This window comes from Rissa tridactyla, chromosome 11 (genome assembly GCF_028500815.1).
Source record: "Rissa tridactyla isolate bRisTri1 chromosome 11, bRisTri1.patW.cur.20221130, whole genome shotgun sequence".
NCBI classification, from domain to species: Eukaryota; Metazoa; Chordata; class Aves; order Charadriiformes; family Laridae; genus Rissa; species Rissa tridactyla.
In genome coordinates this window covers 6,006,825-6,028,231 of record NC_071476.1, presented here as the reverse complement: position 1 = coordinate 6,028,231, position 21,407 = coordinate 6,006,825, and the positions used below count along the sequence as shown (strand labels likewise).

General features: G+C 47.7%; 1 protein-coding gene across 21 annotated transcripts in view; it reads right to left on the bottom strand.

Moving 5' to 3' along the window:
* KLHL3 (kelch like family member 3) overlaps positions 1 to 21,407 on the bottom strand; it is a 118,936-nt gene that overhangs the window by 8,993 nt on the left and 88,536 nt on the right. For all 21 annotated transcript variants that reach the window (XM_054216959.1, XM_054216962.1, XM_054216963.1 and 18 more), the window contains 7 exons: positions 17,817 to 17,979; positions 14,729 to 14,838; positions 9,669 to 9,785; positions 8,513 to 8,662; positions 5,734 to 5,851; positions 4,811 to 5,008; positions 3,868 to 3,969 (listed from right to left, as the gene is read on the bottom strand). In XM_054216959.1, coding sequence (XP_054072934.1) covers positions 3,868 to 3,969; positions 4,811 to 5,008; positions 5,734 to 5,851; positions 8,513 to 8,662; positions 9,669 to 9,785; positions 14,729 to 14,838; positions 17,817 to 17,979 — 958 coding nt within the window. The remainder of the gene's footprint in view (positions 1 to 3,867; positions 3,970 to 4,810; positions 5,009 to 5,733; positions 5,852 to 8,512; positions 8,663 to 9,668; positions 9,786 to 14,728; positions 14,839 to 17,816; positions 17,980 to 21,407) is intronic.

Genomic DNA, 21,407 nt, shown 5'->3' with positions numbered 1-21,407 from the left:
CCATCATGCCTGACAGCCCCAGGTGAGGACAGATCCTGGCTGAGGGAGGCCCTGGGAGACGTGCCTAAACCTGCTGGGACGCCTGGGGAAAATCCTAGCGAAAGGATCTGAGGTAGACTCGCAGACAGGTGGGACTGTTTTTAAAGCTGTTAAAGCTGTCAACTAAGACAAGGAAACAACACAACACAACGGCTTAATTAGAAACCAAAAGCCCAGAGGGTTTTCCAAATGACTTGTTGGCCCAGGAGAAGAAGTAACATCAAAGCATGCTCTGCTGACGGAGTGTTTCCTCCTGTTCAGGTGCCACACGGCAAGGTGTGCTGTCAAAGGTCGATACTGTACATTAATTACAATATCACATGAGCAATAAATACGCAATAGCCTCTTATGTTAATATAATACCTGCATGGAAACCTAGACTTGATTTTGAAGAACCTGGGCCAAATCAAAACCAAGCAATGCTGCTAGCACAGCTGAGGCCAGCCTGCTCACTTGTGCCAAGTGACCACAACATAGAAGATACCACGGGGGACCCTCACAGCATGGAATACCTGTCCCTCCCTACCTCGACTCAATGAAAGCTGAATAACACACACCTAATGAGACCAGAGAAACATGATCAGATGCCACCAGACCACACCACTCGTGAAACAAGACTGATGCTCCACCATGTCCTCTGTTCATAGGCCTGACTGATACTTTCTCCTTTTCTCCCTGTATTGTCCATCAGCTTGTTTTGCATTTAAGGCAGTCAACCCTCTGGGCAGAGAGGGTGTCTTTGCGCTTCTTTAGAAGCACCTAGCACAAAGGCATTAAGGTTGAAGATCAGGCCTCCTAGACACTACAACAAACAACCATTAACAAAGTTCAACAAATATGTAGGAAAATTCTAACTCAAATTTTTGTATAAAACCCATGAATAAGACCAATCTTTAATCCATAACAGCAGAGCCTGGCCAAAAATGAGCTATGCAACTCTTAGTATGCACATGAGAATCATAGAATCACTTAGGTTGGAAAAGACCTTTAATATCATCGAGTCCAACCATTAATGTTGCACTGCTAAGTCCACCACTAAACCATGACCCTAAGCACCACATCTACCCATCTTTTAAATACCTCCAGGGACGGTGGCTCAACCATTTCCCTGGGCAGACTGTTCCAATGCTTGGCAACCCTTTCGGTGAAGAAATTTTTCTTAATAGCCAATCTAAACCTCCCCTGGTGAAACTTGAGGCCATTTCCTCTTGTCTTATCACTTGTTACTTGGGAGAACAGACCAAGCCCCACCTCGCTACAACCTCCTTTCAGGTAGTTGTAAAGAATGATAAGGTCTCCCCCTCAGCCTCCTTTTCTCCAGACTAAACAATCCCAGTTCCCTCAGTGGCTCTTCACAAGACTTGTGATCTAGATCCTTCACCAGTTTCATTGCCCTTCCCTGGACACGTTCCAGCACCTCTTGTAGTGAGGGGCCCAAAACTGAACACAGTACTTGAGGTACAGCCTCACCAGTCCTGAGTACAGAGGTACAATCACTCCCCTAGTCATGCTGGCCACACTTTCTCTGATACAAGCCAGGATGTTGATGGCCTGCCTGGCCAACAGGGCACACTGCTGGCTCATACTCTGACAGCAGTCGACCAACACCCCCAGGTCCTTTTCCACTGGGCAGCTTTCCAGACACTCTTCCCCAACCCTCTAGCGCTGCATGGGGTTGTTGTGACCCAAATACAGGACCCGGCAGTCGGCCTTGTTGAATCTCATACCATTGGTCTCAGCCCATCGACCCAGCCTGTCCTGATCCTTCTGTAGAGCCTTCCTACCCTCAAGCAGATCAACACTCCTGCCCAACTTGGTGTCATCTGCAAACTTACTGAGGGTGCACTCGATGCCCTCGTCCAGATCATTGATAGAGATATTAAACAGAACAGGCCCCAATACTGAACCTTGGGGAACAGCACCTGTGACCAGCCACCAACTGGATTTAACTCTATTCACCCCAACTCCTTGGACCTGTCCTTCCAGACAGTTTTTTTACCTAGTGAAGAGCATGCCTGTCCAAGCCCTGAGCCTCCAGTTTCTTCAGAAAAATGCTGCGGGAAATGGTGTCAAAAGCTTTACTAAAGTCTAAGTAGACAACATCCACAGCCTTACCCTCACCCACTAAGCAGGTCACCTTGTCATAGAAGGAGATCAGACCAGGTTAGTCAAGCAAGAACTTGGACTCCCACCAGCAGTTATCATCTACAGTCTTACGCTTTTGCATCCTCCTGTTTCCCTGATGCTTGCAAGGCTCCAAGAACCGGCCAGGTCTTTTCTTTCTCCCTCAGCTCCACTCATGGCCTCCTCAGTCTGTGATCATTAGGAGATGTCTGCAAGGATCAGGTTTACAACTGTGCTCCTCCTGCATCTTCCTGTCTCTATAAACATTTCAAACTCTTATTTGTGCTTCAACACGCTCAGTGTTAGTCAACGAATCAAGGCAAGAGTGCCAGACCAAGCAAGACAAGATAAAGTTCCCTGGCTGGCATCAATTATTAGATATTTTCAGTACCCACAGACATCAGTTCAATCTTCATCACATTCAGACGAGCATTGTGGAATAACTACAGGCTGCAGCTTGTTCCCTCTACCAGTACGATCAACTCTTCTTCCCCATCACACACCCTCCCTTTTTTCTTTTTTTTTATTATTGACTCCATGTGCAACACTTATTTGCACTTTCAAACAAAGCAAAGGAAAAGGATTTCATGTGTCTCCAGTAGAAAACCTGTCCACAGAAATGCATCTCTCAGGGATGTACTTGATATTCGTCTCACATTCAAATGACTGACCCACTTTAGCAAATCCCACTGACTACCAGCAGCCCAGCGCTTCACAAGCATGGGCCAGTTTTGAAGGAGACGCTTCTAAAACATGCAAATTTAGCACAACCACCGCTATTTATTCTGACTTTATCTCCCTCCTTCTCGAATAAACACATTTCATGTACATAAACACATTGCACATATTTCCTATTCACACAGGTCGAACTGAACCACTTCAAAGCGCAGTTTATAACCAGGCTCGTGCCAGCGGCTGCTCCGCACTGTACTAATTGGAAACTGCTACGCCACGCTAAAGACGAGGTCACATAAAACCTTTCACTTGCTTCAGAATTGATTTTGCTAAAGGAAGAAACGGTTCCCAGTTAAACTGTTCTTTCTCCTGGAGTCAAACCAAGCTGCTCAGTTCCAGCTCACTCGAGTTTGGTGCTGACACATCGGTGCCAACAGCCGCCGCCATCCCTCCAAGCATCCTCTCCACCCACCTCGCTCCCGCGTTTGCTGTCATCAGTCCCTGCTCATTTACAAACCAGAGCAAATCGTGCCGTGCGTGCCGGCAAGCCTGATGTCAATAAACACAGGTTTTAGTATTCCTGCCAAACCGCCAGCTTGGGGCTGTGGGACGAACTATGCTCCTGTTTCTCTCGCTGAGCAGATTTTCTGTGATGGGTACTCCATCCACGCAGCATCTGCTGACAGCAACAGCATACACCGCACAATACCATTTGCTTTCACCAGCCAGAAGCAGCCCAGGAAGAATAAGGATTCAAAGAAACCCGCACACACCTAATGGCATTCAGAGGAGGCACGGGCTGGTCTGATACAGGTCTGAGGCTCTTAGAAAGCTACACGTGATTTTTCACTAAGATAAAGAGGAGAATGGAAAAAGATGCCGCGATTACATCATATAAAATAAATCTTTACGAACTGAAGATAGTCTAGAGAACAGTTCCTGCCATTGCCTTCTATTGCACTTAACCGTTCAGGCTTCTGTTTGACACAGTAACGTTTGCTGGATGGAAATGGCTGCTGATTTTCTTACCCTCCACAACTCCAACTCCAACACTGCTTCTTCTTGTGTTCATGGGAGCCACAAAAAACCACTCATTGGTTTTATAGCTATAGGCCTCAACTGATGCCAGACCTAGTTAAAAAGGGGATACACAGGTTTTCTAATTAAAAAAAAAGAGAAGAAAAAAAGATTGGTGTTGCACTTTCATCTGTCTTCCACCTCCTCCCAAGCCCGTAATTCCCCCCACAATCCTGCAACCCCATTTTCTAGTCCCTTGCCTTTTAGCCTGGGGCCAGCATGTCAACGCCACTTCGTCAGCAGCTGGAAAAACTGTGGCCCCATGGCCTCTGCCCTGGGACTGCTGCCCCCCCGATGTGCTGGGGACACCAAGGAGGAGCAGAGTCCAGATTCCAAGCCCAGAAGTCCCATGTCCTTTCGAGCATTACAAAACATCCATGCAAAGGTTTAAAAATTCTCCCAGACCCCGCTGCATTGTACTCATCACTAGCTGAATTAGCGCGTTTAGGGCTTAACCAAGTGGCAAAACTCTATAGCAGAGACAGAGGTGTGAATTTAAACACGCAGTTATGCCAAAATAAATCCCAGGCACACATACTCCGTAAGATGCCTTGCTGGCATTTTATTCATGTTGCTATGCAAAATTTAACTAAAACCAGGAAAAAAAGAAAATTTCAGTCCAGAATAAGCACAGTCATACAGAGAACAAGACTGAAAGATCTGTATCACTACAGAAAAAAAAAAAAACTAGGATGAGATACTCTGCAATTACTGATGGGTCAGAACGTGCATGCGGTTTGTTACCACACACAGTAAAACCAATCTCTGGCTCTTTCTCTACAAAATCATAGAGGAAGGGCACAGGAACCTCAACTAAAGCTCTGCAGTCTTTGCAGGGGTCTCTGAAAACATTTTTGGGGGTCACGCACTGCCTGGTTTTTGCTCAGTCACCTACCAGTGCTGCCATCAAAGCCGCCCACCGCATACAGGAGATCATTGAGCACAGCGGCGCCTAAAGTGCTTCGTCTTTCCTGCATGCTGGCTATGGACGTCCACTGGTCCTTCACACCATCGTACACATCAACCGTCCGTACCCTTAAAGATCCGTTAAAGCCCCCGACAGCATAAACATTGCCAGCCATAAATACCACACCTGGTAAAAGGAGAGAGAAAGATTTTACAGAGGTTTTACAAATAGTTCAGGAAGCGAGTATCATCAGACGTCTGTCGGGGTGCGTAAGACAGCAGGGGAGAGCAGAATGTGGGCAAGTCTTTGGCATTTTCTGCAGGTTAAGAGTATTGGAGCCAAGTATGATGAAACATACGTGTCATATGGAAGGTGACATGCACATAAATACACAGCAACATAAGGCACAGATGGATTTCACACCTGAATGAATAATTTTCTGAGCCAGAGAGGACACCAAATGGTGATCCACATTCACAGCCCTCTCAGATGTCTTCAGAGTAACGCTCCCAACTTACAGATCTGTTCTCCATCACCCACTTCGTCAGCACTGAGAGGGCCTGACTCAGCTCCTTTGATTTTCACTAGGAAACCAGCACAGAAAGCTGGATCCCCGTGAACTGCCAGGCGAGCAGGACGGGAGGAGGACGGGAAATATTGATGGAGTAGCAGCCAGGAGAGAGAGGTGATGAAGGGGAGACAGTGGCTACGGAGGGCAGACAGGCAGGAGCAACTCCTGAAGGAGAACGATACGTGTGTGCAGGGGAAGAGGAGGAAGGAAGGGCAAAAACAAAGAGCTGCTTGAGGCCGGGGGCACAGAGGAAGGCTGAAGGGACAACTGAGGACATCCATCCAGCCCTGCAAAGCTGCACTGGGAAAACAAAAAAGGTTACAGCAAGCGTTCCCGTTACCTGCTCTGCATCTCCGGGAGGGAAGCTCAGCAACCTGATCCCACCGCTCCTCCTCAAAATCATAGCACTCCACACTGCGAATGGCCTTGGGCGCTTGCCCACCCACCACGATCATCACCTGGAGAGGGAAGACGAGAACTAGAAAACCTCAGATACCAGCTCAGGCAGCTGCTCTCTGCAGAGAAACCGTCACCACAACCTGGTAAGAGCAGCTGCCAAAAACATTCTGCAGGCCTGCTAAAAGCCTCTGCAGCAGGGGAAGAAGTTGTCTCCAATTTAATGCATGCTAAATATTTCAGCCTCCATTAGCTCTTCCTCACCATTTCCATGGTGGGCAACCTGCCCTGTTTCCCCTTGAAACACAAAACCGCTTTGCACCACGGCACACGCACAACTCACTGCAGAAGTATTTTGAAGCGAAGAAGATCCCAGCGTAATTTCCAGAGCCAGCCCACTGTTTAGTTATTATCTATCTCCATGGTGGTGCTAAAAATAATCTATGCCACTTAGCAAATAAAACCTGACAGCTGGATTGCCACCTGCGGGGAAGACGACACTCGGGGCAATCACCAGGACTATTAAGACCCAGGGTGCTGGGCTGGTGAAGGAAGTGATTTGTCAGCTTCATTAAGGCTTTTGGCTGCAACATGTATTGATGCAAATCCAGTAATTAAACCCTAAATTCCTTACAGATAGGGAAGATCAATGTGAAGGTGATCAAGAGCAATCAGGAGTGCAAGAACTGCTCTGCCGGATGAGGCTAAAGGTCCGTCCAGCCCCAGACACCATTCCCAGCAATGGCAAGCAGAGGATGCTGGTGGAAAAGCGAGAAGACCTGGACGGCGTGCAGTGTGGTCCTTCCCAAATCTGCCCTGTCTGCCACCAGAAGACATACTCCCCATGGACTCGCTGACTTCCCCAGGGGTGGTGGTCCCAGGAGCCAACAGCTCAGCGCCCGAGGGCTGCCCATCGCTCCCGAGTCCCCCTCCTGGGTGCTGCGGACCAACGCACGCACAGGCGGCATCCAAACCACCTGCACCCACAAACAACTCAACCTGCACTTTGTTCTGAACACGTTTCTACCCTCCACAGCTATCAAGAGGGAGGATTTGCTCCCCTTAGCACAGCAAATCGGTAGGAGCAAACACTGCCCAGAACAATCTGATTTTTGCAAAGCCAAGGAGCTAGAAGCAAGATAACGGGGCTTCAAATCCAGTCAGAGAGTCAATGGGAAACTGGCTTTAGCCTCCACAAGTTGGCTGTGAGTAGACGAGGGGATAAGATCGTCACTCGAGGTCACTCGGGTAACGAGCTCAACTCCAGCCACAGTTGCTTTAAAAGTACAGAGCTAGGCAGCAATTTAAAAAATCTGAAGAGTATGAAAATAGTAGACTGCTCGATCTACAAAGATGAGAATGTGACATTAGAAAGCAAATTGAGTCTTAATTTGCAGCCTGATTACTAGTTGTGTAAGAGCCTTCCGTGGAAAGCTGCAGGGCTTCACACGATTACAGAATTAAGAGATTTCACAGCAGACGGTAATCCCTCATCAGCGGGACCAACTGACCAGATGAAAGTTTCTCAGTAACAGGATTGCTGGAAGATCATCACCTTCTCCCCTTTCTTTACAGTTAAAAAGAAGGGAGGGAGAGGCCTGCAGAAGATTTGGGTTTGTGCTCATAGGTCGTGCTACAGAAGATGTTGAGAACTTCTATATAGGTTGTTGAGAAATTCTACTTCAGGTAGAAGTTCCGAACTCACTGTTTCACTGTTCATTTTCATCATTAACTACTTTAGTCCTTGAACAAGGGACACATCAGCCTTTCATGATACCCCCAAACCTGTGTTCTACCAACGTCATCTCAGTGCCAGCAGACAGAAAGGACGCAACGCACCAACACACTCTGCAGAACCACAATTTCCCAACGGACAGTTCAATATCTAAACAGCTGAATAGTCCCTCACAGCACAGACCTTGTACATCATCCCACAAACCACACTCCCTATGACTTGTGCTTAGAAAAATAATACTTCTACATACACTGTGGTCTTGATGTCTTAAAATCTCTGAAATGCTTATTAGTAACTTCAGCGACAGGCTGTTGGGAGACATCGTGGCAAGCTGCGCTTAACACTGGGGCATGGAGAAAACAGTTTCTGTTGTCATTTTTTTCCTTCACTAATAAAGTGGTGGCCAGAGCATCACGCGCCTGTGGGATAATTGTGGGGAGTAACAAGGATTATTTATTCAGTAGCTGCTTTGAGTCTATTGAAAATTGCTACAGACTTCCTGCCCACAGGTCTGGGTGCCGTTGTTTCCTGCTTTCCCAGCTTCCGATGATGGATACGGGAAAAGGAAAGACACCTACTGCGAACCTCCTCAGCAGGGCTCCAGGGCAGTGCTACAAAGCCAGCAGAAACCCTCCGAGTGCTGCAGGCAGCTGCCGCTGCCACCCCACGGGTCAGCCGTTCCCAAGCCACAGCTCCAGGAGCAACAGCCCTTCACAAAAACCGCTTGTGGCCAACAAAATGCTTCAAGAGCAGACCCTGGCCCCGGGAGCAGAGATATTGCTCCTCCTAAGGGTTTAATCTAAGTTTATCCAACTTAATTATGTATCCTTGGTGGGCACAGGCAATACCAGAAGAGGGAGTAAACCACTTTGAAGAACAATCATGGAGTTAATGAGAAAACGCGGCAAGCACACAAGCTCCTTTCAAAGACAGAAAATGCCACCAGTAATAGGGTGTGAGGTGACACAAAGTGACAAATTCAGCTTACCTTTGGCAGGCTAACGGGAGTCCTCGGCTTTGTTCTGGGATTCTTTATCAGTTGCCTTTGATCCAGAGGAAGCAAATGATATTTCATGGCCTCGATAAGGAAGTCTTTACAGGTGTTGTTATTCTTGATTAGAGCTTCTTCTTCAACTGTCTGAGAACACGCACACACACGGAAGATCATTTAAACTGCAATACTTGGTGGCACAGGTCACAAGGAGCTTTGTAGAAAGAATGTGAAACCTGCAATTTCTCTGCCGAAGTGGCAACATTTAAAAAAAAAAATGCAGAAGACAAACACAGACTTCCAGCTCTTCCCAAAGAAACACAGGCAACAACATCCAAGCTTCTCGCTTTTTTCCAGCATCACTGACAAGCAGCAGTGCTCACCCTCTGCCAGAGACTTGGCTCAGCAGAGAAAAATTCACCAGGAGTCTGGGTACAAAATCAGTAACTTCTGTGACTTGACTCTGTGACTTGAATTTTTAAGGAGACGCAATACCTTTTACTTGATCAGAAGATATAGTTGAGAGGAAAAAAAAAAAAGCATGATGGGTTCATCTTGTGAATACCAATTTTATTTCAATTGCATTGATTTTTTTTAGACGTGTGATAAACACACAGCAGTTAAAGAGCCCATGTGCCAACACCTTCTTTGGGGATTCTCAGCTCATTGTCAAGGCCCAGATCCAGGAATTAATTTGTCAAGAACAATTTCTAAGAGAGCACCTCACCTGCCAGTCACACAGACCCATCCCTAGGCGCAGAACACATCTTAAGCCAAAGCTATCACACGTGACGTGTTCTCACCAAGCAAAATTTGTGTGTGCATCAAGGGAAAAAAAAACTGCACAAGCTTATAACACTACCACCTGGGTGTTTTCAGGGTGAAAAATCCCAAGATATTAACTACTGAATGCTTCCACCACGAGAGGCAGGAGCTCCGCTCTCGGCACTGCCTGGCAGAGCACAGGCCACATTTACAAGAAGATTTCTGGGCACACACATCCATTTCAGAGTCCACTCACTTTTTCCTTTTATTCCTCCGTTTACAAACTTAACAACACGCTAAATTACCCATTTCAGGCACAAACAGCCCATTGCTTAAGGAGCTACTGGCAGCTTAAGTGCAAGTATTAATTACTTATATGCGCACTAACCTGTACAAGATAATCTCTGGGCAAAAGGGGTAGGCGAACGTGCTCCATCAGTTTAGCCATGTGCTCTAGGCGAGATTCCTTTTCATAATTTATCCAAGAAATAACTGCTTCAAAAACCTACACAGATAAAAGTACAATTAAAGGGAGGAGAGAGAACGGGCTTGCAGAGTCACCTACCCAAAGTCAGCAGCATTGTGATTTTACACTATCGAAGGAAGGAGGTGCGAGATCTCTATCAAACCGATGAAAAAGTCATGACTATGCCCAGACTAAGCACCACGGTGGCAAAGAGCTGAGCTGACCGTGCATGTTATTAAGCAAATTCTCATCTAGATGTGCTGTATCACTCTCAAAGCTCAGCGTGTGTCCAGAACAATCATATACCTCTCGGACATTAATACTGGAAGGCAGCCAGGAAACTTAATTAGCCTGCTGACATTTGCACCGGGCATTATGCATGAAATCAGCCACAACGATGACTCCTGATAACAGAGACCTCCCCTCCTGAAGGAGTCTGGCCACACTGTAAGTCACCATGCTCACGATCATATTTCATCACTGCACCAGTTCCCCCTACCCCCAAAAACCAAGAATTCTTCAGGACACGTCAACCCCAGGCGCAGGAAAACCCCTGTCTGGAGCCACGCAGGCATTTCACCACTAAAAATAGCTGGATACTTCTGCAGGGAAGCAAGGGCACACTGGACTTCTGGTCTGAACCAAAATCTAGTTTTACTCCCAGATCCAACCGGTTCAGATAAGCATCCAAACTTTGACTCCGTGACGAACGGCTCGCAAACAACCCCGTGCAGCAGGAGCCCCGCAGCGCCCCGCACGATGAGTGGACGCGGGCAGAAGCATCCTAGGTGGGCTCCTGCCTGAATATGCATGTGCTTCTCTAGCCGTGAGCCTTACTGCTCCCAGGAGAAAGGCCTAAAAATGTCACCGGGAGCGGGAAAGGCTTCCTGAGACACCCAGCAAGGCAAGGAGAGGGGCTGGTGCAGTCCCAGACGCTGCGCAGCAGGCTCTGCATCCTTGCAGTGGAGTTTCCCCGCACAGTCAGAATTAAATTCTGACCCTTAACTCACATCTACAGGCAAAATTCCCCAAGTGCCCTGGCTGCCCGGTTACTGGGGAATGCTGAGCACAGCCCCCTCCCGTGGACCCCGGCTGTCCCGTGCTTCCCCCCAAAAAGCATCGCTGGCCCTGCGCCCCGGCACCCTCGGCACGTGCCCGCGGTTTCAGCTTCCCCCCGGGGTCACCGAGTGGTCAGGCCAATTTGCAGAGATATTTTTTCCTTCTTTCCACCCCTCCCATGACTCCCCATGAAACCATTTCGTTCGGGCCAAGGTCACTAATTGGACAAAAATGAACCAGAACTGAGGGCACCATCTCTCAGTCCCCAATTGTTGCTGGCAAACGTATCTGCAGGAGGCACCGGCAGACGCGTCCTCCCACACAGGAGAGGCAGAACGGAAAGGGGTTTCCACCTCTTTCGCTGAACTGTATACTTTTAAAAAGCAGTAAAGCGCCAGCCTCATTTCCTATGCCAACAAATGCTCCTGCTGAACTGTTTGGAATTCAGGACACTGCGATGAGGATTTAAGCAACGCAACGGGGAGCCCTGTAATCAAACCCCAGCAAATGCAGAGGAAAATAACTACTGCAGAGCCTTTAAGTATTTTAAAATGAAAATAAACAAACAAACAAACAATTTCACTTGGGCTACAAGGCCTCTAAAGTGGAAATGAGGCTGTTGTGAGATTTTTAATTGCAAATGAGCGTGGAAGGAGCATAAAGCAAATGTTTAGCCAACAAACATGCTTTTCATTAATCCCTTCTGCACAAATGCTGAGCTCCAGAAGAGGTCACAGGACTGGGATGTACCCAGCTACAGACCAAGATGACAGTGGGCAAGTCTTAAAGGAAGGTGAAGCAAATGTGCACAAGGAATAAGCTGCTTCCTCGGTGCAGGAGACCGCTCCTGAGTTAAGCATAATCTGGTGCTACCCTGCTGTGCCTACCCTAAAAATAACAGAATTATATTTTTTTTTAATTCAAATTCTGGCACTTCCATTAGCTCTGATTTGCAATTTTACGAGAAGAGGGGAAAAATCTTAATCCAAGACAGCAATATCTCTATTTAAAGGCCACATCTGTTTCCCCCACTGCCGTGCCATCCCTCCGCACGCTGTGCCCGCTGCAGACCCCCGGCAGCTGCTGGGTTTTTCCAGCCATGCCAGACCCGCTGCCGGAGCGGGATGAAATGAAGCAATTACCCACACAGCTTAATTTGGCGCACAGGCTGAATTAGTGGCTGGCACCTGCCTGGCTGTAGAGGAGCGGTTCCCAGCTTGGGAAAAGCAGGTTTCCCACTCTATGGAGTAGCAGGGTAAAAGCCTGGAATATCCCCTTTCTGCACACCCCCTAAGCCAAGAGCAACCCAGATGTTTTCCCAGCCTCTTCAGCCAAAAAGCCAGTTGTTAGATACTCCCAGCAGTGAGGGACCAAACTGTGCATCAGCTTCTACTGCATGATAAGGGCATGAAAGGATGAGTCGATTACTGGGCTCTTTTTAAAATCCCCAATCCAAAAACCCCAACCCTCTTACACATTTGTTTTGTCACCCTTCTGAGGTGGGAGGAGGCATTTCTCAAGGGCTGGAAGCGCCCTCCATTTCACACATCATTAGTAAATATGAACAAACGTGATTTTATTTTATTTTTTAAATACTTTTTCCTTGCTTTCATACACTGTTACAATTAAAGAGCCAATTAGGTCAGGTAAAGAAAGCCTTGATAAAACTGCCTTCAAAGTGCTCAGCTACAGCAAAAAGAGCAGGCAGGGACCAAAATAACCCTTTGCCCTAGGCCAGAAGGGCCTGGGAACCGGCAACAGCAAGGGGGAGAGAAGGGAGGATAATCTTTGAATAAAGGGGAGACGTTTTTAATTTTACAATTAAAATCGATTTCGATGGTAGCAGAGAATTTTGCAGTCCTGATGGCCTAGGGATATTAAGTATGCCACAGTCTGTTGGGGATGAAGAATGTATTTTATTAGGCCAATGGGTATTAGTTGGGGGGTGGTAGAGGAAGGGGAGAACACACAAGTTCTTGGGCACACACGCCTGGGCTGGGAGCATTATAAGGGCAACGCGTCCCTCCCTGCCCCTGTTACCTCCTGGTGCTGGTAGGACCCAGCTCTAACACTTCCCAGTGGCCCCGTGACAGGAACGCTCTGCCTCACGGGCTGCGGTGCATGTATGAGACATGGCAAGAGCAGGAACCTCTCGTGAAACCTGGCTGTGACAATTCAGCTCTCAGATTTTCGAATCTAAATTACCCCCCCTAAAAAAATGCATGTATATTTCACACATTAGCAGATAGGAAGAACAAAGGTCAGGAAAACTGCTTCTCTGCCACCAAGCTAATACAAAGCAGCAGCCCAAGAGTCTGTCCTCAATTTTCAGCACTTCTTTGGACTCCAGCGCATATTTCATGTTTATGTCCCAATCCCATGCTCTGCCTCTCTCCTGTTATTCCTATCTGCTGTTTTGAACGTGCAGCTTATGCTTACATTTCCTTCCACTGCCCTGCGCTCTCAACTTTTACAATCAGCTAAAGAAATACTGGGTTTGATTGTATAAGGCTCAGATGAGGGAGGGAGCACTTTGATTTCTCTGGGCGCAAGGCCAGTAAAAGCTTTTTAACAATGCTGCACAGAACTGGAAAAATTGGTTACTAAACTTGCACTTCCCTTCGCAGGCTGCTTGGCTCACGCAAAGCGATTCTGCTGCGAGTTCGTGCCATTTGTTTTTCCCCCTTTTCTGGCCCTGCCTGTGTGGCACCTCCAGCACCCTGCCGAGACCCCACGCCTGCGGAAACGCGCTCCTGAAGCCTCCGCGTTTGCTGGCTCGGGATCGGAATGAAGCACCGCTGCATTCGCGCCCCACGCGGTGCGGGTTTTCTGGCAAGCTTTACGGTCCTGACGGGCCCAAGCACTCCTGTGTCTGCAGCCCGCAGGGGTTGAGCAGGATGGGTGCACAGCTCGGCCAGCTCAGAACAGACCAGCAGCACCAAGCACACCCAGGTCCAGCCTCATCCCACCAACAGGGATGCAACAGAGGTCCTGAATTTACGAGCCACATAATCCTCAAGCTCTCCTGTAGCTTCCCACAAGTGTCCATCTCCCCATAGAGCAAACTGAAGGACTCGAGGCATGTACCTCTCCCCAGGAACCCACTGCAGGTCATGCAAGAAGCCCACACCAGACAACGGGGTTGGACCCGGTGTTCACCAAGTACCATAACCACCGGTCACCCTCACGGAATCACAGAACGGTGGGGGTTGGAAGGGACCTCTGGAGGTCATCTAGTCCAACCCCCTGACAGAGCAGGGTCACCCAGAGCAGGTGGCACAGGAACGCGTCCAGGCGGGTTTGGAATGTCTCCAGAGACGGAGACTCCCCCACCTCTCTGGGCAGCCTGTGCCAGGGCTCTCCCACCCTCAAAGGAAAGAAGTTCCTCCTTCCCAGGACAACAGACCACACAAGATGTGCTGAACATTTCAACCACAAAACAACCTCAACCAGTGCCTTTTTTCCCCTCTTCCATTAAAAACACTGATGATGCTAGAAAAAAGTTTCCTTCCTTCTTTTTGGTTGCGGGCCTCCTTTATTTGTTCTGTGCAACAGGAGCCAATACTCCTCACTCGCCTAATGAAATTCACTTTTTTTTGAGGTTTTATGGCAGGTAATATGAGCTTTACACCAAGAGCAGATGGGAGGGTCCTAGTTTTCCAGAGAGGGAAGGTATTCAGTTCTGTCCCCCAGGGCTTTTGGAGGAGATACGGATCTGAGAATCATTACTTCCTACAAAGAACAACCAAGTGAAGGTCATTTTTATGCAGTTTTAGGATTCACGTTATTTTTAATTTTCCTTTCCACATGAGCTCTGTTGGAAAATCGCCTCTAAAGAGCGTAACGTGAGAACAGTTCCCAATGTAATATCTAGAAACATTGCAGCATTCGTACATTCACTGTTGCTATACAATTTACTGTACCTTTTCTTCAGAGGAGACTGTGAGCTTGTCACTTGATATTAAACTGCAAACCTGGTCCAGACTAAGGCTAAGAAATTCTTCTCCTAGCATCACCTCAGGAAAGTGCTGCTCTGTTCAACAAATGAAAAGGGGGAACAGAAAATTATAATGAAATCCACGCTTTAAGTCAATGGAAGGACATTCAGAGAACTGCTATCATTACAGCTCTGAGCACCCGAGACAAACAATGCACCACAACTGCATGGCGGGACAGAAAAAGAAAATAGTCTCAGAGCAGGGTAAAGAAATCCGATGTTATTTCAAGTAACACAAGCCCCATGAGACACCTTCATAAATGACACTAAATGGGAACTTAACTTGCTGCAAAGGCACTAAGTACCTCGCAGTGGCAAATATGATCAGAAGTGGCAGCTGAGAGAAGTGAGAATGCCTTTCTAAAGCAGTATAAATAACCTGGCCACCTCCAGATTCGGTTCTTGCCCACTTCAACAAGCTAGACAGAACCAGATCTGCTCAACACCTGGATGAGGGACTCCAGCAAGGGTCCTTGATATTTGTAGGTACTCCAAGGAAAGGCACCTTTAGAATCAGCCAAACAGTCAGTTTGGGACACACACTCAGCACCAAATAGTGAGGGATCCCAGGGCATCCAGATGAATCTGTATGTGCAAGGGGACACACTGAGATGGACAAGGGGGAAGATCCTCATCCCATGCACACGCATGGGATCAGCTCTCCTCCTCTCCTTCCACCTTTTACTTCCTTCCCCCAAAACGTGTAGATTTAACCTTTCTCCTGCTCCAAACTCTCAGCTCCCCTCTTCCCCAGCACCCTTGCCCCTTTCCACTTAAGTCTGCAACTGAACTGATTTCTTTTTCTGTCTTTTTGCCTCCAAATCCCTCCATGCTGTAACTTTGGGAGCCACTTGAAAACAAAATACACATCACTGCTTATCATTCCAAACAGGAAGGATTATCACCAATTGCAATGCAGGTCCAAAAAGGATCAACAAATCTGTAAAGCTTTACATCTAGTCAAAGGGCACCAGGGAAGAATTACTTTCTAAAAAATAATTTCCATGTCAAAACCATTGTTAGCCACTTGCAGAGAAGTTTAGTTTTGCAAGCACTTGTGACAAATACATGCCGCTTTGGAGTATGGCTTTGACTCCATCTAGCTTTGACTGAAATACGGAAACATGAATCTCAGACCCTTTATCTGCAGCAGCTTTTTTCAAGCCCTAATCCCTTTAGATTGAGAAGCTCAGACTCAGGTACCCAAAGATACATGCTCCTTCCGCAGCTCTTGTTGTCACCTCTGCAAAGTACTTTGCCTGCCAAAAAGCAGCACCCCAGGGACACAAGGTGGCATAGCTTCCAGAGAGGAGCTCCTTGGAGGTCGCACCTGAACAACTCCTCACCAACCCTGGTGCTGCAGAGGGCACCTGGGCTTCCCCAACCACGGACCCCTCTTTGCCTAACGGGGACAAAAACACCGCAGCTAAGCCAAAGGTTCTGACTAAAAACAGCAGTATCTGGATAAAGCTTAATACTCTGTTATGCTGGAAGTCATATATAAAATCTAATGAACTCTTCTGGCCTTAAATACTTGAGAAGCAGGAAATGCTCCCCACACTCTGACTTCTGGACACAATCACCTATTCATTCTGAACTGGCATCTGGCAGTAGGAAGATATTTGATCTCTTGTTACTAGTTGGAAGCACGTAAAAATATTTACTGATTTTAGTAAAGTAACGTGTGCCTGCATCACGAAGGCTCCTCCACCTACTAAAATTATCCATTGGAGAGAACTAAGCATTTCTCAAGTAACTGAGCTCATGCACACATGGACTCTTGAGCTTGGGGACTTCTGTCTTGGTTTAACACTGTTACATAAACAACATAGTGAAAAGAATGTTAATGGCATTTTTATTAATGGAGTTCCATTAACATTACATGGGCTGTTGTACTAACTGGGACTTGTGAAGGCCAATAAAACAACAAAGCAGACTTTCTAATTGCCAAACAACCAAATAAATATACAGTGAATGCGCTGCTTGTTGGGTTAAAGATTAAACAGGGCCTGGAAGCAAGGATAATGAGATATTACAAGCAAGCCTTTATACAATTAACCATTCCTTCCAGGGTACCTTTTCCTCCAGGGGATAATACAGCCAGAGCAGCTGAAAAGGTTTTACTTTTATTTGCGGGAGAATAGGGGAGGACTTGGTGGGCACATTTTTATTCCTCTGAGCCTACTTATGGTCCAATTAAGGACAAAACCATACTAAGGAAAATGTTGCAGGACAGAGCAGGTGCTCTGGGAGACAGCAGGTGTATTTTTCCCCTATACAAATAGGCAGAAAAGCAGAAAAAACAAACTGAGTAGAGAAAACTACCAGCTTCTCCCAAGCAGAGGTCAAGGGCAACTCTCCCAGAGGAGACTGGAAAGTGCTGGGGAGTTAAGAGCATGGGGTCACTTGGAACAGCTTTACATTTACGACGTAGAGGAGAAACGCTGAAAGCCATTGCCTGCACCTACTAATTGCAACCGAACACATCTACTCAAGAAACAAGAGTTTATCCACCCTTGGGGTGAGTGGCCATTGCTCCACGGACCAGAGGCTGAAACTGCATGACAGTTTTAGCTGAGCATTCCCACTCCTACCCAAAAGATTTAATTTTTCCCGCCGCCATTTATTCCAAGACTGCACAAATCCCCGGCATTGTCTCCTGCTCTCACGGGGCAGCACACACGGGGAGGGCACCACCACGCCAACACTGCGCTGCCGAGCTGGCAGCCGAAGAGCTTACTGGGAACATACCGAGGAACTATTCTGTGGGCTGGGATCCAGAGGATCAGGGTTTTTTTTTTACCCCCTTAGGTGTTCGTCTGCGACCAAACCGCATTTCACAATTTGCAGCATCACAAAAAATTACAAGTCTACAACCCAGTAAAGAATTCCCTTCCCTGTTCTAGTACTGGCAGCAGGAAGAGATGAGCCGGGATGTGCTGATCTTGCCCGACCTGTGAGTCGCTGTACCTGGAAACAGGTTTAACTCAACAAAGGGACGACCCTTCCCTCACCTGCGTAGGCATTTGCCTGCTGCAGCAGTTCGGTACACGCGTGCACGTCGGCAAAAGCTCGGATTCCAAGGCAGTTCGTGGGATGCAGCTGGGACTGAAGAAAGTCACAGCAGTTTTTTCTAACATCCATCAATTGCAATAAACTAGCAGCTGGCAACAAAACCTGCAAAGGAAAGAACAGGGGGGAATTAGAGTTAGCGGCAAAGAAAGTTTGATTCACAGCTTGCACAAATTAGATGCAATTCCCCTTCAGAGAGGGACACATCCCTGTGGGGTACGAGAGGGAAGGGTAAAGTTTTAGCACTCTCCGTATGCAGAAGATCCCTGTCTGTGCTCTGACAGATGGAAACACCTATCCCGTGTTGGGCTAAAAGTGGAGCTCTTCTCCTCACATCTCCCCACAAGACCTCAAAGCAGGTAAAGGGAGGACAAAACGCGGGCAACCACGGAGGCACCTCAATTTCTGGCTTTGCTGCAGGTAGGTCCCGTACACAGATTTATTTTTCTTTCCCTAAAGAGCTTTACATTATTTATCTGCATTGCCATCACATTCAAAGCCCGCAGCAGCCCAGCACTCCCGAAAACCTTGAATTTTCTCATTTGCAATAGAACTACATTGGCTTGTGAGCGGGGTGCCCAAACTGCCGGGTAAGAGAGGGAGCTGACAGAAGCTCAGGCAGGTTCTGGTGACAGCAAGGCTCTCGGGAAAGTTGGGGCCGACTCTTCAAATCAACAGCTCTCATTTTCGCTCACACAAAATGCCGCGGACACTCGTGGTTCATGACTGCATCTGAAAATGAGGTACTGCTTTGTATCCACAAAACTAAGTGCAGAAAAGGGAGACAAAGTGGATCAGGAATGTGACATCTGCTGGAACAACCACCTTTGAGGCCAGTGAGCGGGACGGGAAGTAGAACATAAAGTCGGTCGGGATGTTACAGCCCGTGACATCAGCTATTTCCTTTCCTATGTCGTACAGCAACTGCAGACGTGTCTTATCCCAGCTCTTCCGTAGCTCTGCTGCTTCACACATGTCCTTCCAACTGGGCATCTGTGCTCACCATCTGAGCACACATTTCCGGAAAATTATTTCCGGCTCAAAAAAAACAAGCGGCTGTTAAACAAAACAAACAGGTTAACAGCATTCACCTCCCTGGATCTCCATGGCAGAGAAGGGAAAAAGATGTCCCCCTCCCTGTCCCTGCCGCCTGTCCCCACAGTGCCATTCCACATCAGGGCAGGACACTTGGAACCTGCCCCAGGTCCTTCCTAAGCCACTGATGCATTCCAGCTCCAGCCCAGCTGTACAGTGTCTGACTGCTGCCAAGCAGCCACCCCAACAGGCAACAATAAAATAAAATAATAATTAAAAAAAAAAAAATCAATTAACCCAAGCGCCCGATTTGGCCCGAACCTCACAATGCCAGGAGGAGATTAGTTAGTGGTTTTGATTAGATCAAGATAGCAATGCTCTTGCATTTTTGAAACCTAGCTGCAAACCCCTTTCTATCTAGCTGAACCATCTCCTTATGCCAGCAGAAAGGCGAGCACCTGACTCGCGTAAGGGCGGGGGGTAAACAAGTCAGACTCCCTGCAAACAATCTCTGGCCGTAAACCAGCCAGAGCTTCCTCCACGGACCTCCCCCATCCGTCCCGTGCGCACGCCTGCAAATCCAGGTGGGATGCTTACCACAAGCGTTTTGGGATAATGCCTGTAAAACAGAAGATACCCAGCACCATCACTCATACCCACCCCCCTGGACATCCCCGTACTGCTCTTACGGCCTCATGCTGGCTTGATAGGGCACTGCGGGAGCCTCTCGCCATGGCAGTTATTGGGAAAGGAGCAATATCATGTAATACTTTTTAGAAGTAGGATATAAATAACCTATCAAGAGATGAGCGGATTTTCTCTTTCTCATTTCCCAGCTGAACGTCTCACCGCTCATCTTGTTTTTACCAAGGAAGGTGAAAAGCCAGCAAAGGATATCCGCCAGCACAAGGTCTGTTTCCTTTAGAAATAACAAGAGGAAATGCCCTGCCTAAACATGCAGCAGGACCAAACTGCAACCCCATTAATATCCAGGCAAGTTACTCACTTGAGTCTGGATTTGGCTCTTAATATTTGAACTGCAGACACTGTGAACGACTTACAGAAAACTGGCTTCTCTACCAGATCAGCCTCCATACCAAAATCTAATCATCTTTTGAAACTACGTCAAAATTATCTGCTATTAATACTGAAATTGACTTCTTTGCTAAATAAATTATGTCCAGAACCTCCTCTATGGTGTGTGTATATATATATACGCACCCCCCCATAACCATCTCGTTCACCAGCTGTGCTCGCTCGCTCTGCAGACTCTGTACCCACCTCAGGTTTTACAGAACATTGCCTCTGCAATTAAATACTTTCATAAACCTTTTGATGTCTCTGAACGAGAAACATCTTTGAGCCAAAAGTGCTCTGTGTTGCGATAAGGTTCATTCAAGAGGCCGGGCATTAACGCTGGGCTTCAGAGACTGGGCTTAGTTCCCTGCTCTGCCACAGCCTCCCAGGTAACCTGGGCCAAGAGTTAATCTACGCCATTCCTCCTCGGCAAAACTGGGAGAGGAGCATTTCCCCAAGACAGGGGATATATTAAAGCTTATAAGCTGCTTTGGCAATTTAGTCAAATTGGAAGCCAAAGAAGGGTACTGGCTGTAATCCTCAGCAGCACATCCAGGGCCACAGCTGGGACTGCACATCTGCCCAAGCAGGGAGGCAGCTCCCAAGCACCCTCCCAGGGGAATCCGCGACCAGAGAAACAACCAGCGCTCGCATTTGCGAGGCTGGTTAAATACTTATTTTTAACCAAAGACCTCTAAAACTGCACAAGTAATGGAGATAAAACTACATTACTGTAATGTGGCTTTTCAGCGTTAGGAAGGCAATTAGGCTTTATCACTCCCCAGCCGCTGCCAGGCAGTGCTGAGGGGGAACAATGGTGCTTCTGCTTAAATGCTCCACCTGGGGTGAAATAGCCAAGGCAGAGGCACATATAGCAGGATCAGAGAGACACAAACCTCTCCAGGAGCAGACATAAGAAGGAGAAGTGATCACAGAATGGATATAGAGGTGAGAGAGAAAACAAGGGAGCAACCAGCACCTTCCCTCCCAATCTACCTTCTCCAGCTTCACTGCACTGAGCAGAAACACCATCCCTTGGTTAAACAGTGCGATAAAAACATGGAGACGCAGCATGTCCATCAGGCGCAGCATAGTCCCCTGGTGCCACATCCCCAAGTTTCTCCTCACCTTTCTATTAGGCCAAGCCAATCTAAAAGACTTTCCGTAGGCCTAGGAAGGGCCCCCAACCCAACTGGTGTAAGAGCCCGGAGAAGTCAGCCCTGCTGCTGACCAGGGCTCTCCCTCCAGCACTCCAGGAGGGCGATGCAAGGCAAGGAGCTTTTGCTCCAGGGAGGAAGGTAGCCCTGATTTATTGCATCTCCTGAAGCTGAGTTGAAAGACTCTCTGTCTCGCTCCGCGCTTGCACCTACTACAGTTGCAGCTTATGGAGTGCGCAGGGGGAAGGGAGATGAACTGACCCA